This window comes from Pistacia vera, unplaced genomic scaffold, assembly GCF_008641045.1.
Source record: "Pistacia vera cultivar Batoury unplaced genomic scaffold, PisVer_v2 Contig340, whole genome shotgun sequence".
Lineage (NCBI taxonomy): Eukaryota > Viridiplantae > Streptophyta > Magnoliopsida > Sapindales > Anacardiaceae > Pistacia > Pistacia vera.
Window position 1 is genome coordinate 86291 of NW_022196158.1, and position 21694 is coordinate 107984.

At 35.4% G+C, this 21694-nt stretch overlaps 2 protein-coding genes across 3 annotated transcripts; one reads left to right on the forward strand and one right to left on the reverse strand.

The window, feature by feature from the left end:
- The first annotated feature begins 1236 nt into the window (after window positions 1-1236).
- Window positions 1237-4509, forward strand: LOC116138411 (protein IN CHLOROPLAST ATPASE BIOGENESIS, chloroplastic-like). The gene is made up of 11 exons (XM_031424121.1): window positions 1237-1354; window positions 1415-1513; window positions 2421-2495; window positions 2581-2623; window positions 2701-2758; window positions 2890-3057; window positions 3130-3192; window positions 3666-3760; window positions 3869-3950; window positions 4063-4173; window positions 4272-4509. Exons 1-11 carry the CDS (start codon window positions 1249-1251, stop codon window positions 4410-4412), a joined length of 1041 nt encoding a protein of 346 aa, XP_031279981.1. The 5' UTR covers window positions 1237-1248; the 3' UTR covers window positions 4413-4509.
- Window positions 4510-13754: 9245 nt separating this feature from the next.
- LOC116138407 (filament-like plant protein 7) lies at window positions 13755-20919 on the reverse strand. 2 transcript variants are annotated; one of them, XM_031424115.1, is made up of 6 exons: window positions 20814-20919; window positions 19799-19944; window positions 18651-18795; window positions 16045-18493; window positions 15871-15931; window positions 13755-14560 (listed from the first exon to the last, which is right to left on the reverse strand). In XM_031424115.1, exons 2-6 carry the CDS (start codon window positions 19895-19897, stop codon window positions 13994-13996), a joined length of 3321 nt encoding a protein of 1106 aa, XP_031279975.1. In that variant the 5' UTR covers window positions 19898-19944; window positions 20814-20919; the 3' UTR covers window positions 13755-13993. The 2 variants fall into 2 exon arrangements, with proteins under 2 accessions (XP_031279975.1, XP_031279976.1); XM_031424116.1 differs by having other exon boundaries at window positions 19799-19967; window positions 20814-20913.
- Between the last annotated feature and the right edge of the window lie 775 nt (window positions 20920-21694).

Sequence of the window (21694 nt, forward strand, 5' to 3'; positions counted from 1 at the left end):
ATAAAACCTTTAAATAATATTTGAAACTTACAACAATATATGCAAAAATCATAATATCATAATATTAATTAAAAACATTAAAAATATTTTCAATTTAAATTTCATTATTCAACGATCCATCCAATTAAGCGAGTGGTGTTATGGAACGCGCCTCCGGTGACAATATCTAGTCAGTTGTACATTATTCTTGATTTTTTTATTATATTATTAATTTAAGTAAATTTTTTTTTTTTTTTTGGTAATTAACCATATCACAACAACTTTTGAATTTTAAAAAAGGATAAAAGCTACAAAAAGTTTCAAAAAATCTACTTTTGGATTAATTTAACAAAATATATTTCATAATTAGCTTGTTGTATAATAACTTTTTAAAAATCAAACACCTTTTAGATTATAGTATACCCTTTTCTGCTTATAAGCTAATTTGATCAAGTATATTACCACATTATCCTTGTTTAATTTTAAAATTCCATAGTATACCATTGTTTAATGTAATACCCTTTTTAGTCATTTTATATTAAAATGTATTTATAAGTCACATTTTACCAAACACGCAACTACATTACTTAAAATTTCAAATGCTTATAAACTAAAATAAGCACTTTTCATAAGCTCAGATAAACACTCTCTAGGGGGTGTTTGTCTAGACTTATAAGCTGGTCAAACTAACATATAAGCTCTAAAATTAAGCTGACATGTTTGTTTATAACTTTTTTGAGCTTATAAATTGAGTTTATAAGTGAAAAAAAAAAAAAAAAAAAAGTTGGAGGGAGGTACTTTTTTTTTCTGGCTTATAAGCACTCTGCTTATAAGCTAGTTTGACCAAGTATATTACCACATTATCCTTGTTTAATTTTAAAATTTCATAGTATACCCTTATTTAGTGTAGTACTATTTTTAGTCATTTTATAATAAAATGTATTTATAAGTCACATTTTATCAAACACGTCAACTACTTATCAATCACTTATAAATACTTTAACCAAATACGTAATTGCTTAAAATTTCAAATGCGTATAAGCTAAAATTAGCTTATAAGTACTTGTTGCTTATAAGCTAATTTTCATAAATTCAAACAAACACTCCTTAAAAATTTCTATAAGAGTAATAATATTAAGCAAAACATTAGGGACAAAATTGTTATTTTCCCTACGACAACACATTCCTTGTACATGTTAACGGCTACATAACGTTTATGCCAACCCTTCACTCGACCCAGTATCAGCTGTACTGCGATTAAACGAAGAAATGAAAATTGGCAGCGGAGTGGTGAAAGGGCGTCCACGCGCCAGCGCTTTGCCCCCTTTCCTTTTCAGCTCTCTAACTGCTTGCTCCTTTTCATCTACGTTTTCGGGTAAGATAAAAAGCAGAACTAGACTGGTCTGAGCTTAATTTGATTTGATAATTTTGATAGTCATTGAAATTGCAGATCATATAAGTTTCGTAAAGGATGTGGGTGCAGCGGAACCTCCTCAACATTTGTCTCATTTGTTAAAATTGCTCAAGATAAGAGGTAAGGTTACAGGAACATTTGTCAATTGTCAATGCAATATAGAATTGGATTGTTATTTAGCATAGAGCAGGATTGGCATTGAATTGGAGTAGATTAAACGCGATATTATCCTTTGTTTAGTATATAATTATACGGGATATGTAAATAACATTAATCTTGGTTTAGTGTAGTCTCTACTGGACTATGTAAATAATATTATATTAACCCATGCTTGGTGCAAAGCTTGAGTTGGACTGCAATTAAGTTGTGTATATGTACATATTTTTTTTAATGATTTTTATTTAACATCATGTCTTGCTATAGGCAATAATCATTTCTATCATTCTCAATGTTGTTTTATCCGTAGATGCTACTGATTAATATGTTAAGAGTAATATGAGCCCTAGATTTTTTTCTTGTCATATGTCCTTCTATTATTAGCTCCATTGAGAGGCTCTAACATGGTTCGGTTCTGTTTCCGAATGGACCCTCTATTTTCATTGTCTTGCTTGCAATTATTTAGTTTATTATAACAGGGGGATTGGAACTAAGACAAGCAATATTCAGAACACTTAAATTACAGTACCTCTGTTTGTGGTAACAGTCATGAAATACGAGGCATTTATTAACTTTGAGACTGTGCAGTCTGGTTCTTGTAACTCATGTTTCCATCTTAGCATCATAACATGAAATTTTGCTGTGAAATAAAGTTTTTTACTGTGTCCTCACTAAAAATCAGGTTTCAGGAACCCACTAATCTGGATCTGGCATATATCTATCTTCATGAATATTGCATAGATACCTACTGCTGACCAACATTTGCCCACAATATTGACACATGAATATGTATTAACTTATTTCTTCTTCATTGTTTTCATGATTAAAGAATTTGTGTAGAAATGTTTTCTTATCTATTATATTGTAATAGGTGAATCCATTATATCTCCTGGAGCCAAGCAAGGGTTAATTCCTCTTGCAATTCCACTGGCTAAGAGTAGCTCAGGTACAGATGATTATTGTCTATGTTTGCTGTTGCTATCTTGGGAAGTGCAAAAGTCAAAGCTCTTATATGATTTCCTTGTATATAGGTACTGTTACTGCATTGCTGAGATGGCCAACAGCTCTGCCTGGGTATGAAACTCATATGCTTCTGACCCTTCAGGTTTTTTAATTTTCTTTAGCTTGACCAATCTTCTGAATAATTGCAGGATGGAATTGCCAGTGGTGGAGGTCCATAAACATGGAGTTTGGCTACTAGCCAAGAATGTAAGTTAAATCTGTTGTCAGTAAAGAAAGTCTAGATGTCATGGCTGAAGTTTAGCCATTCAAATGCATCTTACTGGAAATTCATATTTTTGAATTGTCATATGCTATGTTATTCTCTCTCTCATTTATAGGTAGACCAACTCATTCACAGAATCCTGGTTGAAGAAGATGCCAAGAAATCCCTAGAGGACAGTGACAAGCTATTTGATGCTGCTACTGAAGCTGGGGAGAAGCTTTACAAAAAGGGTGACTTGGCTAAGTCTCAGATATCCGATACGGACGTCTATCTTTTGAGAAAGGTACCAGACCAAAGTCTATGGTTCTTTAATGAGCCACAGAATAAATTTTTATGACAAACAATTTACTTTCAGGTTGGCTTGTTTCCAGATGTAATAGAGCGAAAGGTTATGCAGCATTTCGCAAAGGGAGACCACGTAAGATTCAGCTGATTTGTGCTTTTCTTTTCAAGCACTGTTGGATTTCTGATACAAACCCCTCTCAACTTTACTGTTTCAGAAATCAACACATGCACACACAAAAATTCAAACAATTCCACAGATAAGAAATATTCCAGAATTATATTGATAAGCAGAGAATTACATATAAAGAGAAAAGCAACTGATAAATGAAGAACAGAATTCTAGCATTTTGAGGAGCTAGAGACCTCCCATCACTATTTCCTTGACAAATTAACCGCCCTCACGTCTTAAGACTCTTCCCTTATATTCACAATTGATTCTCACTCAAGTCCCAATCAACTTAGGACACGTATACACTCCACTAACTAATTCCCCTTCCCTTTTTTCACACCCAACGTCCCTCTGCCTTGCTTGTGATATTTCATAATAATTGGTGGCCTAACAATTTCTGAGTTTATATTGCTGATGTTAATACTTGATCGTCGAAGGTCTCAGCTCTCGTGACGGGGGAATTCTATACAAAGAAAGATCATTTTCCAGGATTTGCACGGCCTTTTGTTTTCAATGCACAGGTTTTGTTAAAGTTCGTAGGAATTTTATCCAATAATTATCTCTTACAGTTTATGTTGCATAATTCAACTTGCAAATGTGTTGTTATATTTTAAGAATCCCTTTTTTCTGCATTTTATAGGGTTGGACGTAATCTAGAAGCTAAAGATGCCGCCAGGGGGGCTTTAAAATTACCATGGTGGACTCTGGGTTGCAAGTACCAAGTATGGCACCGGGAATAATTGTTTTTCTTCTTTTGTCTACACTCTATGCCTTCTCATCTTTATATTTTTACTTTCTCCAGTTCTTGGAGTTAAAGGGTTAGTTTCTGTTCAGGAAGTTGCTCAAATAGCACAATGGGAGGATGAGCAAATTGAGTATATCAAAGAAAAAGTAACAGAAGAGGGAAAACAGGAAGATTTAAACAAGGGGAAGCCAGCTGCTCAGGTATAATAACTGGTTTTATTATTTCTTAATTTGCACAGAGATTAAGGAAAGTTAGATGATGATTAGCTTATTGTCATTTTTCTTATTCAAATTTGCAGATTGCTTTGGATGAAGCTGCATTTCTATTGGATTTAGCTTCCGTAGATGGCAATTGGGATGACTTTGTGGAACGCATTGCCGAGTGCTACAGGGAGGCCGGACTCTTTGATATTTCAACATTTGTGTCTTACAGAGATTGAGTATTGTGAACTTGTACGAGATTGATAGCAATCTAGATTTCATATGTACCATTGAAATTTTAGAAATTCAAATTTTATTTGTAACTTTTGGGTTCTGTTTATTTGCTCTGAACTTTAACTTGTATCAGTTGTTGATCCTTGAGAGAAAACTTGTAGTTCTTCAGATAAGCTAAGAATTTAAAATTCTCTCTACTTCAGATTCATTGCTCTTTAGAGAACAAAATTTTGATATATAAGATAATTTAAGATCATTTGTACTTTATCAAAGTATATATTTGAGTTCCATTCAACTCTTTTTTATTTATTTATTTTTTTTTTATATCTAAAGATATGTTTGATATTAATATTTAAAAACTACTTTTAAAACTAAAAATTATGTAACATTGAAAAATGAATTTTCTTCATTATATTATTTTACACTAATATTTAGGGTGTGGTTGGTTGGGGATAAATGTTGTTATCTATATTTTGTTTTCGGAAATTCCCGCGTTTGGTTTGAAGGTTAAAAAAGTTGATGGTAATTTTTATTTACCAATAGTGAACACTATGGGTCAACTTTGGGATAATCAGATAACCTAGTCTAGGGGTGGTTTTTTAACATTACCGGATGTATCTTATTTTTGTTCCAAATTTGTACATATTAGTCACTTGGGACAGATTTGCCCTTAAATATCTGCCTAATAACAAATATGTCGTTTTAGCAGAAATTTCTGTTTGTAACCTTATTTAATAATATTTTAGAACAAAAATGCCTCTGAAGTTTGAAAGAACTACACCTATAACTTACCAATTTTGTGAAACCCTAACCATTCTCATTTCTCTTCTTCGACGATAATAGCAGCGCTGGCATTGTGTTTGACCTGAGCTCCAGACGACGTCGACCACCATGCCCAAGGTTTGTTGTCTTCTTTTACTTTGTAACTATTATTATTGTGTATCATTGTGGTAATTTTGATTTTTTCAAACGGCCGCGAACCATTTCCAACTTCACTACGGTGATTTTCGACAATCACAAGCGGCAATGTCTTCAAGAGGTTAGGTTTGTACTTCTTTTAATTATAAGCCGTTTTTTTATAATATAATTCGATTTAGACCCATGGTTTAGGGTTTAGGACCATTAGATGGACAGTTTAGGGATTTCAATCCATGGTTTAGGGAACAAAATGGACAATGTTAAATCTGAGTTGCTTGCTTCGATATGAACCATCATTTTTTTGGTTTCTAAATTGTTTTGGATCTGTTTGATGTTTATCTTCCTTGTTAGTTGCTTTTGGGAATCTGACTTGCTGAAAACAATTGCATATCTGGTGGTATTCTTGTTAAATGGGTAGAATTAATATGAACTCTTGTTATTAGGAGTGCTAGTTTTCTATGATAATAAATTATACTAAAGTCTGGGACTTGATGTTGAAGATTATTGCATAGTGATTGATTCATTTTCACTAACTAAGTATTCCGATTTTAGTTGTTCATTGTTGTATGTTGTATATTATTGACAAAGATTGGTGATAGTTGTTGTGCAATAACCTCATGTTTTGGGTGTTGCTGAATAAGTTGATGTTGTTGTTTATTCTCACATATTTTGGTACAGTTGTTCTTAAGTAATAGTTTGCTTGTTCGTACATGGATTAGGTGAAACAACCATGCCTCGTTTAACACTAAGCTAGAAGATGCGTTTGGTGGCAGTTTTGTGTATGCACTTGGACATGCTGAAAAACATGTTCACCATGTTTCTCTTTCTAGGGTTAGCATTGCACCTTAGGAATAGGAATCGATCTAGGTGTTCCATAACCTACATGGGTGAGTTAATGGGTAGATGTGAGATTAGGAATTATAGACTATGATTTTCGAGATTGATGGAGTTTGTCTCGAGAACTGTAGAATGGATAGGAAAGTGTTTTCTAAGTTATGTAATTTACTAGAAAGTCATGGGGGGTTAGTTTTAACTAGATATACCAGTATAGAGGAAATGGTAGGTAATTTCCTTCACATCCGTGCTCACCATGTCAAGTACAGGGTTATGAAGGGACAAATATCTAGATCAAGTAAGATAGTTTCACGTTGTGTTAACAGTTGTGTTGAAATTGCATTTCTTTTTACTTAAGAAACTGGAGCCAATACCCGAGAATTCAATTGATGAACGTTGGAGATGGTTCAAGGTAGATATTTTCCTAACGACCACATATAATTGACTTAAAATTCTAATTTGGACATTATCTAGTAACTACCTCAATGTTTTCTTATTTTTTGTATTGTTGGAATTGCTTAGGTGCACTGGGCGGAACATACATCAGCGCTCACGCTGATGCTGGTGATAAACCGAGGTATCGAACGCGAAAGGGTGAAATTGCAACTAATATGCTTGGTGTTTACACATCCGACATGCAATTTATTAATGTTCTCCCCTCGTGGGAAGGTTCAACTGCAGATGGTGGAGTGCTAAGGGATGCCATTAGTAGGAGAAATGGATTAAAGGTCCCTCAAGGTACATCCTTAATCAAATTTACTTGTACATGTTAGGATAGAGTGACAAAGTATATGGTTATATGGATTTTGACATTGTGTTTTTTCATGATAGGGTGTTATTACTTATGTAATGCTTGATACACCAATGGAGAAGGGTTATTGGCCCCATACAGGGGCCAATGATACCATTTGAACGACTTGAGGCAAGGCCAACAATCGAGAATAGCCCAAGAATATTTCAACATGAAACACTCTCAAGCAAGGAATTGTATCGAGAGGTGTTTTGACATACTGAAGAAGAGATGGGGTATTTTTGAGAGATGCATCCTTCTACCCCATCAAAACCCAATGTCGAATAATTTTTGCCTATTGCATGCTTCATAATTTCATTAGGAGTGAAATGACAGTAAACCCAATTGAGAGTGAAGTTGCAAATACTCAGGATGACAACAATGCTGAGGGTGACGTAATATGGCACGTTGAGACAAGCCCTGCTTGGACTGGGTGGAGAGATAATTTAGCGCATGAAATGTTCAATAGTTGGATGGCATCGCACAATGTATAGTGTAGTGTTAATATAGGGAGAAATATGTACTGTTTTGTCATTGTAAGTCGAGTTTGATGTAATTTGGTGCAAAACATTTGCGATGTGCTTTTTTGAAACTTTATGTCTGCAGCTACTACATTCATTATGTTTATGTGAAACTGTTTGATGCCTGGTTGGATGCTAAATTGTAGTTTATTACTTATTGTATCACATATTTTATAATGTTGTCGATTTTTTATACATCCCACCCTTTCCATGCTATCCCTTTTGTGCTTGTTCAACTATGTTTTGTCAAAATGGCTAACGCTGTCATCTACTTCTAACTGCAAGATGGATAGGTCAACATCAGGAACCAAAAATGGCGATAAGAGCTTGTCCATGTTTGAGCCAGACATCACCCGACAAGGGAAGGACAAAGCCAAGGCTGGTAAGAGCAAAAGGTAGTGGACAAAAGTTGAGGACTCCAATCTGGTTGACTGCCTTGTGAAACTGAGAGAGAGCGTCCACTGGAGGGCTGAAAATGGGCAATTTAAAGTTGGCTTTTATGATCAGCTCAAGAAAATGATGGCTTAAAGGTTACCTAGACATGGGTTGAAGGCTTACCCACACATAGAGTCCAAGTATAAGTTGTTGATGTGCCAATACAGTGCCATTAATGACATGGTAGAACATGACAGTGGATTTGGCTGGAATGACCAGGAGAAGTGCATCATTGCGTCATTGGATGTCTTCGACGACTGGGTTAAGGTAAGTGGTCCATGGTTGCAACCCATATAATTACATGCTTTCAATTGAAGTTTAGACATGCAATGCTTTTGATTACCTTATTTACATCTTTTTGACCAAGTTTATTATTTATTCTTTGCAGAGTCACCCTGAAGCAAAAGGGTTGCATCACAAATCATTTCCCCACTATGACAAGTTAGTGTTTGCTTTCGGGAAAGACTGCGCAACTGGCATGAATGCTGAGACCCCCGCCAATGCGGTTGAGGAATTAGAGAAAGTTACCACTGACATCCATGACATTGACATGGATGTCAATGTCGAGGTAGAGGTGGAAGGCCATAGTAATGTCCTGGTGAAGGAAGATATGGTTACGTGTACATGCCAAACAGCCACTACTAGCTACAGTAGAAGGGTAGTCCACAGTAGCAAGAGGAAGGCAAGGGTGAGCCTAGACAGTTTCATGGAGCAAATGAGCATGTTTGGCAAAGATGTTCAAGGATCTCGTGAAGAAATGAAGGACATTGCCTCGTATTTCAAACGAGAGTCTTTGGAGAAGGATATGAGGGGGATGTTGTTCAATGTTATTTTCGAATTGGATGGATTTACATTGGATCAGATCTGGAGGTTGGCAAGGCAATCGCCAAGGAACCCCATAAAATGGAGTTTTTCTCAGGGCTGCCGATGGATATTAGGTAGGAGTATGTGAGGAAGCAGCTATCTGAAAGTAATGTGTATTATTTATCGTTTGATCATTTAGATTAAATTAAAGTTAGCTTATTTTGATTTGTGCAATGATGTGTTATTTTATCGAACTGGGTTGTCTAAGTTAGTGTTATCCCCCTCAATGTAGCCAAAAACTACCATATTTCCAATTAGCTTACCCGTGGTAATGCATTGTCTATGCACTTAACCGTACCTTGCAGTGGTATATTTTGCCATGTAACTAACCTGTTTTTGTAAACCTAGCTTATCTAAGTTAATGTATGGAATGGTGTTCATGAGTGATAGACATTAATGAAGTTAAGTATCTCATATTCATGTTGTCACTACTTTATTAATGATAACGCATAGTCTTGTGCACCAAGAGTTATTTAACAGATGCAAGGTATAATAAAAATGACTAGAGACTATTATTTCATAACACCTATCAAGAAGAACTAAAATTGTCTAATTGCGTTGTTTTTTGTACAATTTCAAGGGGAATTGCAACAACACTGTTTACGCGAGCAAAGACTCCCCCTAGGGGATGGATGGAGTTGCAAAAGTCAGATGCTTAGTATGCACTGAGAGAACTTATGAAGGTAACGGTACATGTAACTTAGATTATTAAATTGCCTATTAAATTGCAGCTGAAGTGTTAATACCTTGTATTTGCTTAATAGGTGTTAAACCTCCATGACATGTGAGTCAGCGCATTGCCAACAATGGAGAGAATGAAATGTTGAGCAGTAGTATGTTCGACCAACACTTGGGGTATGCCTCTCTTCTTCATCTGAAACTTGTTGACCTGATGCACTTTTTTACATGAGTTTATACATTGGGTTATGACAGGAAATTGGGGAAAGGTTGGGTATATGTTAACATGTCAGATTTCAAATGCCTTGATTCCATGTGGCGGAAGGTGCTGAGATGGGTTCAAAAGGAGGATATACTGTAGAAGAAATATGTATTCATTCCCATTGTACTCTGGTTAGTTAATGTGCACTGTATTTACATGTTGTTGCCTTGTGACTTATGTATTTAGAGGATGCTAACACATTGTGTTTCTATAAGGGTAGGGGTCATTGGCGTCTACTGATCACATGCAACTTTGGGGGAAAAACGTGTTCAGAACCCAACACCAGCTACATGTTATTGCTGGATTCCCTTAGATCAACAGACCCTATGAGGTTTGAACCCTTGATAAGAAAGTAAGATCTCCTAAAACCTAAACCTCTTTTTGGTCCAGATCCATGTCTATCCACAGTTAAGCAGTTTGAGTTGTTTTAAGCGATTACATTTCCCAACTTGCTTGACTGGTTTGTTCGCGATGTATATAAAAACCAAAAAATGACAAAGAAGATAGACAAGCTTGTTGAAATACCTCTCCTATTGCCGAAGGTCATTATTATGGCCTTAAACTAAACTGAAATTTCGGTTATGTATTACCATATAACCGTATGTTGACTAAGTTAATGACTCCAATTGAATGCAGGTTCCCCAGCAGAGAAACCAAACGGACTGCGGGTATTTTGTCCTTTACTATATATTGAAGTTCGTGGAAGCAACTGACATGCTATTCGCAAGTATACGAAATCGCGCAAGTAATAAAGCTCGAGTAAACGAGTGTTGAATCCCAAGGGAACTACCTACGAAGTACCAAACTAGTCTATTTTGTTACTATTTGATGAAACATAATTTTAAGAATGAATTTAATGAAAAAGATAACAAATTAAAAACTAAACAAAAGCAGAATTTTATGAATAATTTGGTAAATAGACCAATATGACTAAACCCAGGGCACAGATTTCACACCAATTTAATCCTATGCATTGACATTTATTGCTAACTTAATTAAGCTTATTCTAAAGGCCAAACTCCCTAATATTTCACTAACTTTCTCTCGAACAATTAGCGAATTAACCCTTAAGCAACAACCCAAAATATCTCTAAGTTGGATTTAGGAGCTAAGAAATCATTACGTTCTATGGAATTTACTAGAGCCTCATAAATCGCGGTAACCTATTTCTAGCGTTCGCTCAATCTATGGTTTTATTACCTTAGACTAATCAGGTTTCATCTCTCGATCTCAACCCAACCCATGATATCATTCAACTCTCGGATCCATAAGAACTGAAAGCATTACACACAATAATAAAACTAAGAATTAATGCTCAATTAAAAATCAACAACAATAACGTCAACACATATTCATAAATTGGGCTACATCTTTCGCTCTAGAAAAGGGATTTAGTTCATAATTGCAGTAATAAAAACAACCATTGTATTCAATAACATGAGTTTAAGAAAGAAAAATATAAAAACTTCTCTAATTGGCGAACGAGAACTGTAAGAATTTCGATCTCCAAAATAGTAGCTGTCATTTCTCCTTCTCTCTAATCCCTTAAAAACTACTTAAAGACCCTTATTTAAAGTGCTAGGGTTTGGAGGTTGCTTAGGAAAGAATTAAATGCTTAACCCATTCAGATTCGGACTAAGAGAATGCAATAACCTAAACAGGCCCGTGACACATCGCTGCGGCGATAAGAAACAGTCGTTGTGATGATCGTTCGTTCCGTGATCTCTAGAATTTGGTAAACTAATCAACACAAACTTTGTAGCTCTCTGAATAATCTTTCCAACGCCATAAGAATCGTCGAATTCTGATTTCTATAGCTCAAGTTATGACAGAAATATCGAAGCATGTTCATCTTGAAGGATTTCCAGATTTTACGTTGCATATTCGAAGCGTCACAGCTTTCTCGTTTCAACTCCAATTCTTGCACCGTTTGTTCCTACTTGTCATGAATTCCATCGACATCATTCTTTTTCCTTCAAATATCGATTTGAACCTGAAAATACTCAAAATACATCCCTGATCCCATAAAATGTATTTATGAAAGAATTAATTCAAATTCCACGAATTAAACACCTTTTTCCACAAATAATCCAATTAAATCACTAACAAAATATATAATTTCAAGCTCTTATTAGCAACCCCATAATGTTTTTCTGTAATTGAAGGGTACCCTTACTTTGTGAGTACAACAACATTGGGAAAATACTAACATTTGTTTACTGAAATGTGCAAAGTACACATGCAATTGGTTTTTTAATTTATTTTCTAACTCCTTTATTCTACTTTTCTTAACACATGTGAAGGAGAACTGGTTCGGTAGGGATGAATTTCAATCCTTCCATGACAAAGTACAGTTGGACGTCACATAGAGTAAGTTGTTTATAACATTTGTGTTGTCAATTGGTTACGTATGGGATATACAGGACAGTTATTGTACAGTCTTTAACATGTCTTCTGCACTGCCATTTACAGGACTATTTGCACCCAAGGAGGTCGGGATCAATTAGCAATTAGACTTTGACAGAATTGAGAGATGTGTAACGGTGTTGTACTATTATTTAAAACGTTAACAAATAGACTAATTAATTTCATTATAATACAACCCAAAACCTGTCAGTCGGGTTGTTTTGAATTCAAAGTTGCAAATAACATGTACGTTCTAAAAACTTATGATTTTCTATTAACCTAACATTTTCATTTGCATCAACCTGATGTCTGGGTGAATTTTATGGTTCATGAACCTCATGTAATGTCATGTTGATGTGTGATTAGTTTGACTATGGGTTGAAGTGGGGTGTGAATGTGTGATACAGGTATATTTTGTGTGTATTTGGGAATCTTGGCAGGGTTGCTTCCATTTGAATGGGAAAGTTGCAGTTGGGAGAGCATGGGATTGTTGGTGTTTTTTTGCAGGTGGTGGTGTGTATTGGAAGTGTGTTCACTAGTGTATTTGTTGTGAGGGTTCACTGGTGTAATTTTTTGCAGGTGGCAGAGCAATTTTTGTGCAGTGTTGTTTTCGTTGTATTAATTAGATGAGGCTGATGTTGTTGGTTTTTTTGTTTCCATTTTTTTTCTTGTTGAACGAGCATGGGCTTAAGTTTTGTGCATAGTTGGCATGCTAGATTTGGTGTGGGGGTAGGTCTGACGAGGGGGTGAGTGTTGATTTATGCAAGTGCATGGTGTTGGTGTGTTGCTAGGTGTAGGGGGGGAAGCAAGCAGGTTGCTTGCTTCTGTTTGGAGGAGTGGGCGTTGCTTAGGCCATATGGTAGAACCACCCAAAAGTGGTAGGTGTGTATTGGGTGATGATTGGCCTGTCACTATGCGGTGATTGCAGGATTTTCTGCCTTTGCAATGGTTTTCATTTTTCTGGAAAATACCAGTTGCCAAAACAAAATCAATTTATTATTATAATTTACATTTTCATTTTGTAACTTAGCTATAATTTGGATAAATACTGTGCCCAGGTCCAAGGATGAGTTGTTTAATTGGAATTTTACACTTTTCAACCAAACAAATTTATAATTGATACCTAGTAATCTTACATACATAAGGGCATTTTATTAAAATAATATATCAATAATATATAATTACCGTCAACCAAACACCTTAATCATTTATACAACTATGACAAACCAAACACAATAATAATTTATACACAGTTATCTTTACCAGTAATCTATATACACGGTAATATATGTTTTAAGGTATTACAACAATCCATAAACCAAACGCACCCTTAAGATCATATCATTAAACTATTTATGTTAGATACCTATTTACAAAATCTTTTGAGTCTCTTGTTTTATAAAGGAAAGGTTTTCATTCCAATGTTAAATTCACTTTTAATTTTTGGGTAATATTATGCTTACATACTCTTTTCATTAACTTTCTTTCACAAATGCGACGTGGTATCTCTCAATTGGTTCTGTCTTTCCAATAATGGTTTTTGTATGATCAATTGTGAGTTATCACATCGTATTTATAAAAGAAAGTTAACGAGAACATCCTCTTTCAACTAAAAAGTGAAATGTAATGGGATCGCAGGTGAAATCAAATTTCTTTTATTTATTTATTTTGTTTTTGTATTTTTTTTTTCATTAATAAATTCTAGGCTATCTAGCTTTCAGCTATATATATACACACTAATATAATTCACAACACCATGCAATCTCTCTCTCCCTAGACAACTAATACAAGCCAAAGTTTAATCCCTTGTGCAACAAACCGAATTAAAACTGCCATCACAACAATTCCTGAGCACCAAGCCTCTGCCAATGTCATTGCTTATGTTTGCGGGGCAAATGGAAGTGGCATTTTCTTGATGTTAACGTTCTTTTTTCTCCGAAACAGCCTTTTCCACAAACTTGCACCACTTTGTTTTCTGCTGGGTACAATCACCAAGGAATTACGTACAGAATCCTCATTCTCTTGTTTACTTTCATTTGAAGCGAGGATCTTTTCTAATGGTTCTACTACAAACATAGAACTGTAATTGCCGTCACCTTCTTTGGTCTTCGGAGAGTTCACATCCTTATCTTCAGCTATCATCCGATCTAGCAGAGATGACCTTTGGGTAGTGAGCTTCTTCTTTGAAAGGGTTGTGGTGTTGGTGTTGGTGTCGGTGTCGGTGGCGGTGTCATTTTCGGTAGGGATAGTAATTGTGTCTGTTGGGGTAGAGATGGCAGTGTTATTTTCGGTAGCGTTAGTAATTGTGTCCGTTGGGGTAGAGATGACCTTGTCAAAAAGGGCTGCTTCCCTTGGAGAAGCCAATGCTTTCAATTGCTTCCCTAGGTTTAGAATAGTCTCTTGACACTCCGCCAACTTTTCAGAAGCAGCTGTAATCTCCCAGTCCTACCATGATAACCATTCCTTAAATCAATAGAGTAAATAGTAATAAAATCCCTTAGAATCAAAGATATGAAAATTCTAATAAAAAGTAGTACTTTCCTATAACTTCAAACCTAAATGAATGCACTTTTGAACACAGTTTCTCTGGCTAATTTTCTTTTCTTTTTTTCATGACATAAATTAACCCCATGTTTCCTTGATTTACAGCATACCAACCAATCAGCATTGATTTGCAATTCTTCTTAGTGATATTTGCGTTGTAGAGAAATTACATTTAAGTGAATCACCTCATTGCCATTTTAGAGTCTCACACTTATTTTTCCCTAAATAGGTTTTCTATAAACAAAGCTTCATTAAGACCAAGAAAAATGAGCATAGTTTGACAAAAGATACAACACTAATCAGGTGAATAATTTTCTGAAAAGGAGTCTGTGTGAGGATTTATCTATTCACACCCGTTCATTTTGATATCGGTCCAGCTAAAGGGAAGTTATTTTTCTCAGAAAGAAGATAAAGATATTGTCAGATACATTTTCTACATTTGTGTAGTACATAGATATTTGATTAATGAACTCCCAAAAAGCTTCTTTCTTCTTGTCAATGTAAACTGACAAATATCCTCAACGTATCTAAAATATGCTTAATTTGTTAAAATAGGCACAGTTATATATATAACTGATAAACCAGCAATACATAAGGTTTACAACCGTAAGGGGCATAATAGACATTAGGAAGGTTGTTAAGGGAGTAGGGTCCACAAGGTACAGGTGTCATGGATGAGAGTCTGTTTTGAGAATATGAATTGTGTAAGGGTAATTGTGGAAAGGGGAACTGTATATAAGCACAGAGGGTCTAGCAGCAGGATCATCTTTTTGGCATTGATAAAAACAGTGGAGGTACCTGGCTCCTCAAAACGCCAGGGTTTTGGGTTACTTTCCAATCATTACATATCATATCTGTTTCATTCAAGCTATCAGACAAATACAAATTGTGCTGAGTTTTTATCTGTTTCTGTTCTTGTGTTTTCTGGTTGTGGATTGGCAGTGAGTGGGTGATTTGTGTGAGAACTATTGCTATTTGGTTGTGGTTTTAGTTTGTTTGCAGGTGTACGTATCAATAACTCAAAGACATTCATGCCAATCATAATAAAGGAGGGAATTAAGCACAATTTTCAACAGAAAATTTCAGATTCAGAGTCAAGGAAATTACATGTAGCATAGTAAAATAATTTAATCATCTTCAAAGTTTCCAGAATACAATACTACGCACTGAAATTTAACTCCAAAAATGTAAGATAAGTGACAGGAACTTACAGTTCGAATTTTCTTTTCATCCTGCTTGTGTTCTTTGTGCTGTAATTCATTCTTTGTCACACTGAAGATAAATATATCAGAAAGAAAATTAAGGTCCCTCAATAATGCAGGGAAAATAACTAAATTGCTAATATTCATTGATTTTACTAGAGTGAAAGTAAGAACTATTAGTACCTCTCAAGTTGAAGTTGGAGTTCAAGACATGTGGTCTCCAGTTCTTCACAGCTTTTACTTTTATTCTCCAGCTCTGCTTCTAGTGATGAAAATTTTTGGCGAGCCTCATTCAATTCAACTCTGGCCACTGAAAGTTGTGTATCAAGACCTTCATTAATCAACTTGTGATTCTTAACTTGATCCTGAATCACGTCCTTTGATTTTCTAAAAGTTCCTAACTCATTTTGCAGGTTTGAAATGATTTTCTCTGATTCCTGAAGTTGATTCGTTAATGGATGATTCTTATCAGCTGACAGGATACTCCCTATAACATCTTTCTTTGCGACTTCTGCATTGATGAAATCATTTCTTAATATTTTATTTTCTTCTCTCATATCAGACTGAAATTCTTCCTTTTGGAAAAAGTTGTTATGGCTATTTGAAGCAGCAAACATTGACAAGGATGACAAGTTTTCTCTGGGAAGATGTAGTCTATCTGCTTCTGCAAACTGACTAATCATTCCAAATTCGACTTCATTTTCACTCCTTGATTCATCCCAACCCAAATGCTTCTTTATAGCATCCCTCATGCTGGAAACATCTTGAAGGGAAAAGCAATAGTTCATTATCCAGTCCAAAGCAGTACTTAACTCTTTGGCAAATTTGTTGAAGTCGGTCTTTTTGTTCAATAAATTATAACAGGCATGAACAAATTGCTGTAAAACACCACTAAGCTCAGAAGTTTTCCATTGGAAAACACGAACAGTGTAGCCAGAAGGTGTTTCTGAATTTTTATATGAGAGAAGACTTCCATCTTTCTTGGACAATGTATCTAAGATGCCTTCAATGAGCTCAGCTACTTTGCATATTGATTCATTCAGATCAGAGTATAACTGCTGGTCTGTCTTCTCTTCCTTTGAGATATTAAAGTATGTTGCTGAACAAAAATTTGGTGAACTTGATGTATCAGGATGATACGTGCTCTCCTTGGCATCAACTGATTCACTGATTTTTGGATGATTTATGTATGTCAAAGCTACTCTAATATCATCAAGTATCTCAGAAGTGTTTCTGTGTGTGACACGGTTTTGCTCTAAGATCAACTTCAATATTTCATGAACCCAAAGTGAACCAGGAACTTTTGCGACCAGAATATCACTGGATCTGTTTTCCTGATTTGGCACACCAATGTTAGACAGACAGTCAGAATTCTGAACAATCTCCCTACTCACGACCTCTGAGAAATTCCCCCTAGACTCAGATTCAAAAGGGCCAACAATTGCATTAGCTTCATCTGGAGAAACATGAGAACTCCCTGATGGCTTATCAAAAGAGACTATAGCCAATTTTTCCATTTCAACAAAATCATCCATCAGATTTATGTCAGAAGCTCCAACAGTTTTGCACGATGGCGACCCCCTCTGTATTCTGAAGTGTTCCAATTCTGAGATCAAAGTTGAAGCCCGTGATTCAGCACAACTGACTTTATCTTCACTACCAATGTCTGACATTGAAGCCAGAGAGAATTCATATGGGATAGCACTGTTCCTGGTTGGCTCCATGATTTTCTGACCTTTTGATAATTCTTCAAGCTGTGACTCAACCTCTGATAATTTCAAAGCTGCACGGGCATACATTGTTCTTGAAAATTGGAGTTCATTTGCTTTTTTATGAATAACATCCTTGAGAGTCTTATTTTCTTCTTCCATAGCACATAACTGCTCAGTCAGATAATAAATCCGTTTGCTGGGAGAGTCAGGAGAGTTGTCAACTGCAGAGCCAACCATTGAACCAAGAGGACTAGAATTTAAACTCTTCCGTCTTGTTTCATTTGACTCCTTCCCCAGCATTTCTACTTCATTTTTCATTTTTGCCAGTGCAGCAGGCCCTGGCAACCGCTTCCTTACCAGGAGACGTAGCCTCTGACATTCTGATTCTAACTTGGCAATTTTCTTCACATTCTCTAAGTGTTGCTTGTGTGATGCATCAGCAGTTCGGTGATTAAATTCTCTCTCCTCATTCCGGATCTCCAGCTCCTTCTCAAGCACTCGAACTTCATATTTCAGAGAAGCATTTGCTTTTTCTGTGGAATCAAATCTAGTAATTAATGCATTAAATTCAGCTTCTAATTGATTCTTTTGTCTAGTTAAGTCGTCTACCATCTTTTCCTTTGCTAGGAGAGCCTTGGTAACATGAGTATTCTCAACACCTAGTTTTGAAAGCCTTTTACTGGTCTCTGCCAACTTCTCCTCTGAAATCATCTGGGATTTTTCAAATTCTCTAGATGCCTTCATCACTGCATCATGAATCCTTTGCTCCTGCTCTTGTCGAACAAAATGTAGCTGCTCCATACATTCCTTGAGGGCAGCATCCAAATGAATTATTCTTTCTTCAGCAGCACATCTCTGCTGTGAAGCTTCATCTAGTTCTTGCTTTACAAACATTGCTTCAGCTTCAGCCTTTTTCTGGCCTATATATAAATTAAAGATAAATGTAGCAGCTAAATAAGAATATTAACAGAAATAGCATAATAAAGTTACCATTTGAATTTAAAACCAAAACCTTAGAAGAATACTTAGATTTGTAAAATAATTCATACAAGTAAAAAGAGGAATTCGTTGATTTACCTTCGGTTGCTTCCTGTGCTATCTTTGCATGTTTCTTCACTAGATCATCTTTGGCATTACACTCAGCAAGGATAGAAGAAAGCTTCTCGTTTAAGCTTTTCACATCATTCTCTAATTGTGCTTTATCAGTCAAAAGTATCTGTATCTGAAATCAAGATTATAATATACTTCAATGTACAGTGAATCCCCATGAAAATTTACCCATAAACATTAAACAAACTCAGAGAACCTCATAAACATATTCCCTAAAAGAGATGTATGGTTATAGTTACTCTTTTAAGAAATCAGGCCTAGACCTCCCTTTAATATTATAAAGGCCTATAATCATCTGATATTTATGTACCTTTTCACATTGCACATCATTTTAAACTATCACTATCAGTGAGCTTAACTTAAAGCATCATATATTGGGTAGCAGGGTATGGGTTGTCACTCTCCATAACTAGTTAAGGTGAGGCATTCCTGCAGCAAGGTGTGGAAGTTGTATCTAATATTCATGATTTCACGAACATGGAGTATATCAAATTTCGATATCACGATTTGGTGTTTCACTCCACAAACTTTGACCTCAAAGGACACTTATTTTCTCCCTAAAGATGGTTGCTAAGCCCAAAAATCTTTACAACAAAAGGCAATTTAGAGTTGCGTAGTTCAACCTCATATGCTACTGTCACTAGATACTTGGAAACACATTTTTTTAGTATATTACACTATGTATGTACACCTCTTCCACCACTCTTGTTTCAATTGTATATTAGACTCTGTTAGTAGTTATATGTTATAGTGTGAAGAAAGGTTTTAACCCTGGGCCTCTGATACCAAGGTTAAGGAGCTTTACTACTTAGGTTAGGTTGCACTCTGATAATGAATTACATCATGGCAGTACGCAAATGATAACTCTGCAAGAAGGCATCTAGTGTAGCCCTGCTTGTAACGTTAAATTAATACAACTAAGAAGTAATCTGATTATAACAAAATATTCACAGTAAACTGATGCTACATTCAGTATTAGGAAACGACACAAATATTTTCTTACAATGACATATGCATGTACAATGTCCCTATTGCTGTCATGAGAATATGTATATAAGAGTTTAATGATAGTTTTAACATATAAGAATGAAGTAAAAACTAAGTTCTTAGTTTACCTCTTGTTCATTTCCTTTCACAGAAAGATCTAACTTGTCGTTTGCTAGAACGGGCTTCTCACTAGATTTTTTCCTCCAAATCCACGTCTTGTTGTCCATATTTTCTCCAGGAGCTTGAATACTTTAAAGGCCTTTGAAGAAGATACTTGATCAATTCAACCCTACATCACTTAAGACGGCCAAAGATGCTTATAAAAAATTTACACAGAAAGAATCATTGGGAAGAACTACTTGTCTGCTATAAGTTCCTATAAAAACCAAGTTATTGTAACATCAATTAAATTGCTTTGTGTTCAGTCATATCTGTTTTGACTCAAAACCATCTACTTTACAAACATGTTTTGGAAAATGATAATGGAATATGGATTTGGTTTTCTCAAGTTCCAATAATTTGTTTGGCGACATTTTTTCTGTAAGCCACATCCTGAAAATGAATTTTCCCTATATAATTTATGTTTGATATAGAATTTATAATTTATTTGATTTTTAAAAGTCAAGGATAAAAGAAATTTTAAGAAAATGTCTTTGATTGAAATGATTACAGACACAGTTTTTACATATAAATCCAAAAATTAGTGTAAAATCGACAACAACAAAAACAAGAACAAAAATTAGGCAAACGGCATGAATATTTGGAACATAAATTAAGTTTTTAAATATTATTTTTGGTTAACAAATCAAACGAGGCTAATTTTCTTAGGAAAGATTCGAGATTTTCCAAGCTTTTTTATTTCAAAAACGAAAATAGGAAAATAGTTTAAAATAGAAACTTCAGTGTTAAATTGTTCTCTGTGTCTTGGCAGAACATTCAATTTCTCAAAGTACATCACCAAAATTAAGAAAATTTTGCTTACAGCAAAATGCATTACATTCAATTAACCAGAATTTCATTGAAATAACCTACAACCACCAATGCATGTATGTATAATCCACAGATTCAGCTCTTTTCGTGTTCAGAAATCAAGCAAACACAATGTATCAACCAACAAAAGCAAACAGCTAAAACACAGCTCACCTTAGACCCTACTGCATCACCAGAACTTCACATTGCATGAACCAGAGGAAGATGAGCAAGTGCAAAAGAACTTTAAATTTAGCAGCTAATCACAATTAATTCACAATGCGAAACGCTCCGATCTCGGCGACAACACAAACAAAACTCGGAGGATGAGAAGAAGAGCTATAAAGAGAGAGTGTGTGTCTGTGTGTGTGTGTGTGTGTGTTTGGTAAGCTAGTAAAGTAAAATGCAGGAAATTAGAAAAAAGTGAGAAAGTGATATAACAGCAGAGCAAAGAGAGGGATGATACTATAAGAGGGGGGACAATGTCGGCCTGGGTCTGACACGAGCGACACGTACGTACGAGAGTAAAGACGTTGAACAGTTGGAGAAATGGGTGATACAGATACACAGTGATATTGGTTAGTTGGCGGATTTTGCGCGCGCGGGGTTTAAGTTTGGTTTTTGCTTTCATCTGACGGACTGGAAGAGCGCAAGTCTTTGTCTACTTTACTACTTTGCATCCCACATTCATTTCTCGTGTTTTTATCTTCATTTTTAGATCTGTTTTTTCTAACCATTTTTAAACTTGAATAAAAGAGTGGTTGGAATTCTAGTGGTAAGTCATTATTAGCCGTCGTTAGTAGAATAGAGCTATAATAGAAAAGGGAGCTTGATAAAAAAGAAAGATAACAACAATGAAAGCATCATTACATCTTTTATTCCCTTTTTTTACGGGCGGGGTTAGGTCTTAAGTGTTCTTTTTAAGTATTTAACATGAGCGATGTCGCTGTCGCTGTCGCTGTCGCTGTTGCTTTTTGTTCGAATAAAATCCCAAGTAATTCTTTATTATGCATTAAAGCAGTTACTTGATCCACTCTTTGGCATCTTTCAAAGCT